General features: G+C 43.2%; 1 protein-coding gene across 1 annotated transcript in view; it reads right to left on the minus strand.

Annotated features, from left to right (window-relative positions):
* Window positions 1–1,323: 1,323 nt before the first annotated feature.
* Window positions 1,324–13,629, minus strand: part of LOC126248091 (ATP-binding cassette sub-family G member 5) — a 157,958-nt gene continuing 145,652 nt past the window's right edge. Inside the window, exon 11 of the mRNA XM_049948757.1 lies at window positions 1,324–3,557. Coding sequence (XP_049804714.1) covers window positions 3,164–3,557 — 394 coding nt within the window. The 3' untranslated portion in view covers window positions 1,324–3,163. The remainder of the gene's footprint in view (window positions 3,558–13,629) is intronic.

Genomic DNA, 13,629 nt, shown 5'->3' on the forward strand with positions numbered 1-13,629 from the left:
CATTTAAAGCTTGGACAGTACCTGCATTGTCATTTCACAGCAAGCAGTTTTATTAAGCACATGATGTTGCCTGCTGAAGTGGATTACACTACAGCTACATCATTTGAACATTCAACCACTATTGAGGGATAAAAAACACTATGTCTGCCTCATAATGGTTACCTGCCATCACCAACACCAGATAATTAACATTGCATACAAATTAAAGAGAATGCAACAAAATCACACACTGCCACTTTGGAGGCAACTAGGAGGCCTGTTTTGACCTAAAAAGTATACAAGTCTTCACCTAATCAATCTGGCCTCTATGCATATATTATGAACAGAAAAAGCCCCTGATGATCATCGTAGAAGAGTGTGGAGGTGAGCAGGTACCAATGGATGTCTGTCGCAGAGATGTGGAAGAGTTATGTTTGTGGCAAGTATCATGTATTGATTTCAGACACCTCTCATTGCTCTTGATGGTAATTTGAGGGCTGTGCAGTATTGGGACAGGATCGTCCAACCTATTGTTCAACTCCACATTCAATGTTTTGGTGATGGGTTCATCTTTTATGATGATAATGAATGAGCACACCATACCCACTTCATGAACATATTTATGCAGGAGACAAGAAGCAACCAATTGTAATTGTCTGCTATATCTGGAGACACAAACACAATTGAGCCCATGTTAATGGAGAAACATTCATTACCGAGCAGCACATTTTGATTACACATATTTGAACAGACTACCATTATTGTGATGACCATTTTATTTCATAAAGGTGTTTTTTTTTAATTTTTTGTTTCATATGGCTCATTCTTCCATTCTCTGATTTCCTTGAATCTGAGCCTCCACTCAGTTGCAGATATTCAGGTGGCAGAAAACTTTTTGAGTACTTTTATTACTCAATATTATATTTCTGAAGTTGTTTCTGTGGTTTTTAGTGTTCTGGTTATGAATGAAAGCATGTATCTAGATGTGTTTTTGAATACACACACCATACAAATAGTCACTGGAACATATGTATCAGACTGTTTCCCTCTTACATTATGTTGTCCACTATGCAACAGTTTGTATAAATTTATTGTGACACCAGCTGCTTTACTTAGAGTGACTTATTGATGTATACAACTAATAGACATAGCACAATGCAGTTGGTGCAGGCTCAAGAATATGATATTAACATGACTACATATAAACCATTTTATCCGGTAAGTATTATTCTGTATGTGCATATTTCAAGATAACTGCTGTAAAACTATGTGCTTAAAGTTAATTATATTTTGCAAACTTCTGTTGATAGTTGTTGAGAGAGGTCAGGCAGTAGTTACAAGACATGGAGATGTTATGCTAGATTTATTCATGAAAGAGAATACCTTTCAATACATACAGTTCTCAGAAAAATACAAATACAATATGAAAATTTTATAAATATTTTACACAACAACACAAGAATCTCTCTCTTCCAATTTATAAAGAGTACTGTTCTGATCTGGTTGAGTTTATCCAATTGATTAAGTGTAATACATATTTAATACATCCATCCATCCATCCATCCATCCTTCCTTCCTTCCTTCCATCCATCCATCCATCCTTCCTCCCTTGCCCTACCCATTATGTAAGTGAAAAAGTCCAGGTGTATGAAATGAAAAATATAGGAATGTAACATTTCTCAACTGATTCTTATATGTCTTTTCCCACCAGTTGTCCAGATTGTTTTAAATGAGAAAACCTGTTGGGAATTAAGCAAAATGTTTTCTAAATGGTGGATGCTGTAGGAAAGTAGAATTACATGACACTATCATTTCTAAGTTATTGTAAGTACTGCATCTGTAGTATCACTCAGAGATTGTGGTGTCATGCCAAAGTCAACAATGCATATCGATACCACAGATGCTAGTGAGGTTCCACTGCAAATGGCAATGATGAATCAAAGGTACTCCTGATGCCAACACCTCTCCTCTCAGCACAGCAGCAGAATGTTTAGCCGAGCTTGGAAGAGCTTTCCCCCAGTTCGAGACCTCAGCTACAGCAGTCAACATCAATCGGGTAGGACAGTGACAGTTAAAAGTTTCTGATGAAATGTACTTTCATAAATGATGCATTTTGTACTGCAAAAGGATAGTTTGTTAACCTGTGCATCAAGTGATGCTTTCATAGTCAATGGCATTTGTAAATTATCAAGCAGTCCTGGGGCAAAGAACTGTGTCAAAGTTAAGTAAATCATTTATGCAATAAAGTGAACTAATATTTCACGTGTTAAGTTTGATGAGCCTTCTCCCACAGCAATCAAAGAACCCACAGTTATGGCCAGATGACCATAGTTTCGTCTGGTCACAACAGTTTGGATCCTGAAAACTTCCTGGCAGATTAAAACTGTGTGCCCGACGGAGACTCTAACTCAGGACCTTTGCCTTTCAGGCAAGTGCTCTACCATCTGAGCTACCGAAGCACGACTCACGCCCGGTACTCACAGCTTTACTTCTGCCAGTATCTCATCTCCTACCTTCCAAACTTTACTGAAGCTCTCCTGCGAACCTTGCAGAACTAGCACTCCTGAAAGAAAGGATATTGCGGAGACATGGCTTAGCCACAGCCTGGGGGATGTGTCCAGAATGAGATTTTCACTCTGCAGCATAGTGTGCGCTGATATGAAACTTCCTGGCAGATTAAAACTGTGTGCCCGACTGAGACTCAAACGCGGGACCTTTGCCTTTCGCGGGCAAGTGCTCTACCATCTGAGCTACCGAAGCACGACTCAAGCCCGGTACTCACAGCTTTACTTCTGCCAGCATCTCGTCTCCTACCTTCCAAACCATGTGAAGGGAAAGGTCCCGAGTTCGAGTCTCGGTTGGGCACACAGTTTTAATCTGCCAGGAAGTTTCATATCAGTGCACACTCCGCTGCAGAGTGAAAATCTCATTCAGTTTGGATCCTGTTTATCTGAGTAGCTAGTGTCACTTATCATATCAGTGTCAGTACAGATCAATGCAATTTGGAGATATTTTGCTGTTAGCAGTACCTGGCATAGGTATCTGAGTAACCAATATCACATTAATTTGTGAAATGTGTGCAGTTCCTTGCCACTGTCAAGACTATGACTTCATACATTTCTGGGTTGCTACAACATTTTAAACGTGCCTTTATCAGTATATCTTGAGGAGAACGGCATTTCATTTACTCACGAAACTTTGCTTTCACAAAAGCTGGCAGTGGAACAAGGTAGAGAAGTGCATTTATTATAATGAGGGCAATGGAAAAGGCATATACTACACCAAAATTTAAATCATGATCCAAAATTTCTGCTAAAGTGTCAACTCCATCTTTTTTCCCATAACGTTCTGAAAGGAATGCCATTCCATTTGCATATCTACACACAAAGGAGGAGGAAGATGCTTGTGAGGAGCTCTGTGAAAGAAAAAATGATGTACAATTCACATTAGCATCATATGGCAAGTTGTTGAGTAGACCATCTTTTGTAAAGATCTGCTGGCTGAGAAATGCTCCTGCATATCGAGATTGAGTTGCATATGTCAAATATAACAGCCAGTCTGGAAGTCCATGAAATGATCTGAAACATAAAAAGTATTAGAGATGCAACATTGTAACCTGAAAAAACCACACCCTTCAGCTTATTTCGTGCTATTTATTTGTATTTTATTGTTATGGTTGGTAAATCAGTTCAAATGTCAAGGATAGACAAGGCCATACCACAGCCCAGTAAAGCATAGTGGTAATAAAACCAACCTTTGGATTGAGAACAGCTTTATCTTATGTCATGCATGGCACAGCTTTTGTGATTTATTAGTAAATTTTTAGAGTGTGATTTATTAGTAAATTCTTAGAGTGCAGAACTTTCCACCAACATGATCATATGTGATTGGTTTGGTTTGTGGAGCGCACAACTGCACGGTAATCAGTGCCAGTACAAAGTCCCAATCTGTACACAGTCCAATCTAGCCACTTTCACAAATGATGAAGAAATGATGAGAACAACACAAACAACCAGTCCCTGGGCAGAAAAACCCCAAACCCTGCTGGGAATCAAACCCAGGATCCCGTGATCTGGAGGCAGCAATGCTAGCCACTAGACCACAAGCTGCAGACATCATATGGGATTTTGTTGGTGTGCTGCTGCTGCTGCTAGGTCATTGAACATTTTATTTGTGGGCCCTGTGTGATAGTTAATACAAGAAACTCTTACCCTTACTACACAACACATCTTTCATGCCATATCAAATGGAAATTTAATGGGTGAAGATGTGAAGTACATGGAAGTGAAAATACCGAGTGAGAATGAAATTATTTTATTTTTGGTGAAGTACACACTGTATGATTATTATGAGTGAACCTATTTATTTGATGGATGGATTGCTGGGGCTGAAGGGACAAAACTATGAGGTCATCAGTCCCATAATCCTTTGTGTGTCAAGCTAGGAATAGTCCAAAAAGGGAAAGGCCACAAAGGACAAATCCCAATGGAGTCTATTCTAGCCAAGAATCATGAAAGCCGAGAGAGAGATGCAAGGAGAAGTGAGAGAGATGCCCCACCCAGAAAGCAACTGGAGGCCCCCAGGACACGTTATGCAACCAGAAGCACACCTTCTGCATCTGAACAGTATTTCCGCATCCTCCATTACCACAAGAGAACTAGCTACACTGAGAAGATAAAACATAAGGAAAGAAAACAATGATGATGAATATGTCAATCAGCGACAGATGTGAAAGAACGAGAAGATTTAAAAAGTTGGGAAGGGCTGGAGTCAGGCCAGACCACCCCACAAGGGCAGTCACAGGCTCTTCAGGTATGAGTAGCAATGGGGCACCACTTCAATCCCTCAAGTGGCCGACGAGGCCAATGTGCCCTACGTCACAGAGAGGAGTAAAAAGCACTTCCATGGGTAAAATGTAAAACCAAATCAGCCACTCTGGTGTCATGGTGTCATCCGCTAGCACCAGAGGTAGTGTGTCAACAAGTTTATTTTCGCCATAAGGTGGCCAAATTAGAGCAGTCCAGTAGGATATGGACCAATGTGAGACGGGCACTACACTGACAGTGGAGGGGATCCTCATCTTGGAGGACATAGCCATGGATCAGGATGTGTTGCTAATGCACAGCCAACAGAACAGTAGATTTCCTGCGAGAAGCACGAAGTGAAGACTGCCACATGGTTGTGATCTCCTTTATGGTTTGCAGTCTATTCCGAGAAACCAGGGCACACCAGTCTGCATTCCAAGCCTGCAACAATTGTTGGCATACAGTTGAGTGAAATTTGGTTCTGGTAAACTCGCCTCCAAAGTTTGCATCCTCGCACTGAACTTGGCCAACCAGTCAGCGCGTTCATTCCTGGGGATCCCAACACAATCAGGATGTCCAGTGTGGTGGCCATACAGGAGATCTTGGAGAGTCATAACCAATGGGTGTCAAGGGTAGCACTGGTAGACAGCCTGAAGGTTACCCAAGGAGTCACTGCCAATTAAGAACGACTTGCCAGTGCAAGAATGAAGGTGGCTGAGGACTCGAGCAATAGCCTCCAAATCTGCAGTGAATACACTACATCCATTTGGCAGGGAGTGTAGTTCACTGCATATTATATGTATATAGGCAAAACCGGTTCGACTGTTGACCGTAGAGCCGTCAGTGTGTACCACGTCTGAGCCTGGAAATGCATCAAAGTGGCAAAAAACCGTAAGGTCTATTGGTGCCTGATCTGTATGGAAGGGACACAAGCCTCTGCTAGTAGACTGTTCACAGGGCTGGTCCGAAAGGTACCTGTCGCAACTTGAACCCCACAATAGTCGCCATATACCAGGCTCCCATAATCAAGATGCGACATGATCAGAGCTTTCTACAGCCACAAAATTGTAGAGCAGTCTTCACCCCAGCTGGTATTATTGTGACAGTGAAGAGTATCAAAATGTGAGCAGCATGTTTAGTTAAGCTGGCAAAGATGGGGAAGCCACATCAACCAGACATCAAAGATCAATCCCAATAAACGATACGACTCCACATTGAGCATTTGGTCCTTGAGGTAGGGTTCTGGTGGGGGCTATTGATAGCCACTAGAAAAAGGGGCACACTCAACCCAGACCACTGTGGGACCCCATTATCTTGTATATGTGGGGTACTGTGGGAAATACCAACTTGAACCCAGAAAGTATGGTGAGACAAGAAGTTCCAAACAAAAACTGGGAGTTCGACCCGGAGATACCACTCACGGAGGGTAGAAAGGATGTGGTGACACCATGTGGTGTTGTAAGCCCTATACAAGTCAAAGAAGACAGGGATAAAGATGTTGATGATGGGCAAAAGCTGACTGAATAGCAGACTCCAGGCAGCAGCATGGCCTTGGTGAAAACTGCCCTGGGATGAAGCCAGCCGTTAACTCACTGTATCTTAAGCAACTTGCAGAGAACATTAGTGAGGCTAATTGGACAATAGCTGTTCATCTTAAGGGGTGTTTACCCAATTTCAGTACTGTGATGACCACTCTTTCTCGTCACCGAGATGGGAACTCATCCTTGCTCCAGATATGGTTGAAAATGGCAAGACTGTGACTCTGGAATTCCACCGAAAAGCATTTGGCTGTAGATGCAGTTGACCCTGGAGCTGTGTCAGGGCTAGGACTCTGAGGAATACCCAGTCAATGAATGGAGCATTACAAGGTTCCAGGTGATGTGTAGTACATGGCAAAGGAAGTCATTCTACCTGTTGTCTGAGGATATGAAATGCAGGCTGATATTCTGGTGACACAGAAGCTAGAGCATAATGAAAAGCAAACTGATTGGCAACAGCATCTGCATCAGTGTAGACATCACCATTCACAGAGATACCCCATATACCCATAGGGTACTGGTGTTCATAGAGCCATTAAAAGACAATGAGGTGCTCCACTGATGGGCGCTTATGGTGTTGGAGAGCGTGCCTGCGATCTCTAATGGCCACAGCAATTTTGGTGGTCCACTAAGGTGCTGTCTACCAACAGGGAGATCCCAAGGAAGAGGGACTCACAAAGTCAGCTGCCAACAGGATGGTTGCAGTTGTGCTCTGGACAACCACATCGATGTGGTAGGATGTGAAGGGTGATGACAGTCATGAAAGCATCCAAATCAGCTTTGGAGAGAGCCCATATGGGTGGACACCCAGGCAAGTGATAACGAGGGAGGGTCAAAAAGATCGGAAAATGGATACTGCTGTGCAGGTCATCATGTATTCTCCTATGGATGGACAGGAGAAGACCTGGGCTGCAAATGGAAAGGTCAATGGCCGAATAAGACCTATGTGCCACTCTGAAGTGTGTGGGAACACCACTATTGAAGAGGCAATCATCGAGCTCTTCAGGCCAGTGGTCGCAGTTCCACCCCATAAAGGGTTGGAGGCATTGATGGGCACCCAATATTAGGAAGGGCAGGGAGAGCTGAGAAAACATTGCAGACAACATGTTCTGGAGAAATTCATTGTTGGGAGGGAGATACAACATTGTTTCATGTCTTCACATGAAAAGCCACAGTCTCTGAAGTCGTACTGATTGGCAGGTGTTTGCTATAGAGAGAGTCCAGAATGTATGTGCAAACACCATTCGATGCTTTTCACAGTCGGTGTGATTCTTAAAATAGCCCTGATAGCGGCAAAGGGTAGGGGTCTGCATTGTTGGGAAACAAGTTTCCTGAAAGGCACTGCAAAAGACAGGGGAAGCACATATAACATGACGCAGCTCAGCCAAGTGGCAGAAGAAACCGCGGCAGTCCCACTGGAGGATCATGCTATCAGCACCCTGGTAAGGGGCATGAAGGGACCAAGGAGGCAGGTCATGCCTCAGTGCTGCCTGCTGTTACTGGTTGTTAAGATACACCATCAATATACATTTGTTCTAAATCAGGTGCAAGGAGGGATGGAGAGGGGAGGGGAGGGGGTGGGGTAGAGGGGTGGGGTGTGAAGGGGTCTGGGGCCATAAAGGCCACCAGAAATGCTGCCTTGGATACAGAGGCAGAACATGCAGGGTCTGGCAGCAAGGTGGCCATCACAATCTCCCTCGATTTGGACTACTACTTGTCCTGCGATGATTTACACTTCTGCAAGGGATTGTCTGCCCCAGATTCTGGGACAGAGGAGGAACACGAAGTCCTATGACCTGCAAACTGTGGCTCCGTCAGCCACTGGCTGGCACCCAGTTGCACACCAGCATAGTCCTGGGAACAAAGGGCGATGGGACAATCACTAAAAAGGGCGACGTTGACGTAGCAGTAGCATACATCACTGTCATATATGTAGGATGTAGGTGATCATACTTCTTCCTCGCCTGCTGATATGTGAAGCAGTCAAGGGTCTTGTATTCTTGGATTTTCTTTTCATGTTTGAAAATGGTGCAGTCTGTTGAACGGGGCAAATGGTGCTCCCACAGTTGACATATATGGAGGGAGAGGCACACAGAATGTTCATTTGCATCTGACGGCCACAGTCCCTACAGATGGGCTGGTGTTGCAACGAGAAGACATGTCCAAATCGCACACATTCATAGCAACACATGGGAGGAGGAATATTCCGCCCGACATCACAGTGACACACCAACTATACCTTCTCAGGCAATGTGTCAACTCCAAAGGCCAAGATATAGGCTCCAGTATCTATTCTGTTGTCTTTTGGTCCTCAGTGGATACAACTGTTAAATTCACACCTCATTGTTCCAAATTAACCTGCAACTCATCATCAGTCTGTAAAAGGATATCTTGGTGCAAAGTAATACCCTGTACCTTATTCAGACTTTTATGGGGGATTAGAGAGACAGGAATATCAAGCAGCTTGTTGCAGATGAGCAGCACCTGTGACAGTGGGGGAGGCCATTTTAAGCAGAACAGAGCCACTTTTCATGTCTGAAAAGACTGCCGCTTTCCCCAAACATGTCCTTAAGATGTTCAACAAAGAACAAAGGCATTGTAGTCAAAAAGGAATCACCATCTGTCCTAGAACAAACTGAATATTGGGGGGAGTATTTCTCACCTTGTCTCAATGCACTATGTTCTTCCCATGGTGTAGCCAGTGAATTGAACATTTTGGGATCATACCTCTCCACAATGTAATATGTGCTAGCTTCAGAAGAGACTGCTGGGGTTATGAGGCCACCAGAGGAAGGAAGTTTAGTTCGCTTCATATGCGAATCTTCCACCATGGTATCACCCCCCCCCCCCCCCCCCCCCCCCCCCATGGGCACCATCCATCTACAGCAACAGTTGCCTGGACAGTAAACCATTGCCCGGAGTCCCCGTGCTCCAGCCATGATGGACACCTACTCGCTGGCTTTGTGGGGAGTTTCCAGTTCAGGCACCAACAATGCGATCCCTACATGGTCAAGAGGATAACACCATGAAGATACATGACTACACTACACTACACTACACTGCACTACACTACTCTACCACCTCAAACCCCATCCCAGATGGGCTACTGAGTTGGGTTTGTGTCCCAAACACAAACCAGATCTGAGGCATATATGGCACCACAAAGATCATCCAATGAAAAGACAAAGGAATAAAGAATAGCAGAAAGATAAGACTTGCAGCATGGAAAGAGAAGTAGTGCTGCAAAAGGCTCGGGCCCCATGGTGGCCAAGCAGATACTCACAAAAGAGATGTAAACCCCCTTGGGGGGGGGGGGGGTTGTTTGACTAGGGTCTCTAACCTGAACAGCTGCCTTTTACAAGACAGTGCACTCACTTAATAATTCAGAGCCCCAGTTTATCACTGGTTGTTCTCCATTTTTTCAAACACAGCATAAACTCCACCAAAGCTAAAATAATTCCACTCGCAGTTATATCACTAACACTATGGTTAAGTGTGCCCCCCCCCCTCCCCCCCCCCCCCATGAACCATGGACCTTGCCGTTAGTGGGGAGGCTTGCGTGCCTCAGCGATACAGATGGCCGTACCGTAGGTGCAACCACAACGGAGGGGTATCTGTTGAGAGGCCAGACAAACGTGTGGTTCCTGAAGAGGGCAGCAGCCTTTTCAGTAGTTGCAGGGGCAACAGTCTGGATGATTGACTGATCTGGCCTTGTAACATTAACCAAAACGGCCTTGTTGTGCTGGTACTGCGAACGGCTGAAAGCAAGGGGAAACTACAGCCGTAATTTTTCCCGAGGGCATGCAGCTTTACTGTATGGTTAAATGATGATGGCGTCCTCTTGGGTAAAATATTCCGGATGTAAAATAGTCCCCCATTTGGATCTCCGGGCGGGGGCTACTCAAGAGGACGTCGTTATCAGGAGAAAGAAAAATGGCATTCCACGGATCGGAGCGTGGAATGTCAGACCCCTTAATCGGGCAGGTAGGTTAGAAAACTTAAAAAGGGAAATGGATAGGTTAAAGTTAGATATAGTGGGAATTAGTGAAGTTTGGTGGCAGGAGGAACAAGACTTTTGGTCAGGTGAATACAGGGTTATAAATACAAAACCAAATAGGGGTAATGCAGGAGTAGGTTTAATAATGAATAAAAAAATAGGAGTGCGGGTAAGCTACTACAAACAGCATAGTGAACGCATTATTGTGGCCAAGATAGACACGAAGCCCACACCTACTACAATAGTAAAAGTTTATATGCCAACTAGCTCTGCAGATGATGAAGAAATAGATGAAATTTATGATGAGATAAAAGAAATTATTCAGGTAGTGAAGGGAGACGAAAAATTTAATAGTCATGGATGACTGGAATTCGAGAGTAGGAAAAGGGAGAGAAGGAAACATAGTAGGTGAATATGGATTGGGGGAAAGAAATGAAAGAGGAAGCTGCCTGGTAGAATTTTGCAAAGAGCATAACTTAATCATAGCTAACACTTGGTTCAAGAATCATGAAAGAAGGTTGTACACATGGAAGAACCCTGGAGATTCTAAAAGGTTTCAGATAGATTATATAATGGTAAGACAGAGATTTAGGAACCAGATTTTAAATTGTAAGACATATCCAGGGGCAGATGTGGACTCTGACCACAATCTATTGGTTATGAACTGTAGATTGAAACTGAAGAAACTGCAAAAAGGTGGGAATTTAAGGAGATGGGATCTGGACAAACTGATTAAACCAGAGGTTTTACAGAGTTTCAGGGAGAGCATAAGGGAACAATTGACAGGAATGGGGGAAAGAAATACAGTAGAAGAAGAATGGGTAGCTCTGAGGGATGAAGTAGTGAAGGCAGCAGAGGATCAAGTAGGTAAAAAGACGAGGGCTAGTAGAAATCCTTGGGTAACAGAAGATATATTGAATTTAATTGATGAAATGAGATAATATAAAAATGCAGTAAATGAAGCAGGCAAACAGGAATACAAACGTCTCAAAAATGAGATCGACAGGAAGTGCAAAATGGCTAAGCAGGGATGTAGAGGCTTATCTCACTAGGGGTAAGATTGATACTGCCTACAGGAAAATTAAAGAGACCTTTGGAGAAAAGAGAACCACTTGTATGAATATCAAGAGCTCAGATGGAAACCCAGTTTTAAGCAAAGAAGGGAAAGCAGAAAGGTGGAAGGAGTATATAGAGGGTCTATACAAGGGCGACGTACTTGAGGACAATATTCTGGAAATGGAAGAGAATGTAGAAGAAGACGAAATGGGAGATACAATACTGCGTGAAGAGTTTGACAGAGCACTGAAAGACCTGAGTCGAAACAAGGCCCCCGGAGTAGACAACATTCCATTAGAACTACTGACGGCCTTGGGAGAGCCAGTCCTGACAAAACTCTACCATCTGGTGAGCAAGATGTGTGAGACAGGTGAAATACCCTCAGACTTCAAGAAGAATATAATAATTCCAATCCCAAAGCAAGCAGGTGTTGACAGATGTGCAAATTACCGAACAATCAGTTTAATAAGCCACAGCTGCAAAATACTAACGCAAATTCTTTACAGAAGAATGGAAAAACTAGTAGAAGCCAACCTCGGGGAAGATCAGTTTGGATTCCGTAGAAATAGTGGAACACGTGAGGCAATACTGACCTTATGACTTATCTTAGAAGAAAGATTAAGGAAAGGCAAACCTACGTTTCTATCATTTGTAGACTTAGAGAAAGCCTTTGACAATGTTGACTGGAATACTCTCTTTCAAATTCTAAAGGTGGCAGGAGTAAAATACAGGGAGCGAAAGGCTATTTACAATTTGTACAGAAACCAGATGGCAGTTATAAGAGTCGAGGGACATGAAAGGGAAGCAGCGGTTGGGAAGGGAGTGAGACAGGGTTGTAGCCTCTCGCCGATCTTATTCAATCTGTATACTGAGCAAGCAGAAAAGGAAACAAAAGAAAAATTTGGAGTAGGTATTAAAATCCATGGAGAAGAAATAAAAACTTTGAGGTTCGCCGATGACATTGTAATTCTGTCAGAGACAGCAAAGGACTTGGAAGAGCAGTTGAATGGAATGGACAGTGTCTTGAGAGGAGGATATAAGATGAACATCAACAAAAGCAAAACGAGGATAATGGAATGTAGTCGAATTAAGTCGGGTGATGCTGAGGGAACTCGATTAGGAAATGAGACGCTTAAAGTAGTAAAGGAGTTTTGCTATTTGGGGAGCAAAATAACTGATGATGGTCGAAGTAGAGAGGATATAAAATGTAGACTGGCAATGGCGAGGTAGGCGTTTCTGAAGAAGAGAAATTTGTTAACATCGAGTATAGATTTAAGGGTCAGGAGGTCGTTTCTGAAAGTATTTGTATGGAGTGTAGCCATGTATGGTAGTGAAACATGGATGATAAATAGTTTGGACAAGAAAAGAGTAGAAGCTTTCGAAATGTGGTGCTACAGAAGAATGCTGAAGATTAGATGGGTAGATCACATAACTAATGAGGAGGTACTGAATAGAATTGGGGAGAAGAGGAGTTTGTGGCACAACTTGACAAGAAGAAGAGACCGGTTGGTAGGACATGTTCTGAGGCATCAATGGATCACCAATTTAGCATTGGAGGGCAGTGTGGAGGGTAAAAAGCATAGAGGGAGACCAAGAGATGAATACACTAAGCAGATTCAGAAGGACGTAGGTTGCAGTAAGTACTGGGAGATGAAGAAGCTTGCACAGGATAGAGTAGCATGGAGAGCTGCATCAAACCAGCCTCAGGACTGAAGACCACAACAACAACAACAACAACATGGTTAAGTCAAACTCCTCACTATGTCCACTCACCACAACATCAAAGAGAAGTCCATCACTAATTACAGTCTCTCCGATTTCATGTTGTGCAGTCACAATTCATGCTTATTTTCTGAAATTATGGCTTACAGACAGATTTCAGAGGGATTGTTGCATGTAACAAGGTCCACTACCGGTGATCAAGGGTGCCATTTAACTATCACACCTCTGGGAAACCTAAGGAATTAATTAGTAGGGACAGGCAACTCTAATGCAAATTGTCAAATGCATAATCAGATAATCTTGTCATTTATTCTGAAAAGTTCACATTAAAGTTCAGGAACAGATGTTAGTCACAGAATGATCCATTAAAAAGTGGTAGGGCTCTTATTATAGACCCAGAGTTTCCCAGAAGCCTCTAATTACAAGTATGAATGAATTGTCAGTTTGTTAGTGGAAGGAAATATGAGGGGTAAAAACTGTAGGAGAAGACTGATGAAAGAATTTTCAGATGAACTGTAAAGAGATCTATGAG

The sequence above is a fragment of the Schistocerca nitens genome, chromosome 3 (assembly GCF_023898315.1).
Source record: "Schistocerca nitens isolate TAMUIC-IGC-003100 chromosome 3, iqSchNite1.1, whole genome shotgun sequence".
NCBI lineage: Eukaryota > Metazoa > Arthropoda > Insecta > Orthoptera > Acrididae > Schistocerca > Schistocerca nitens.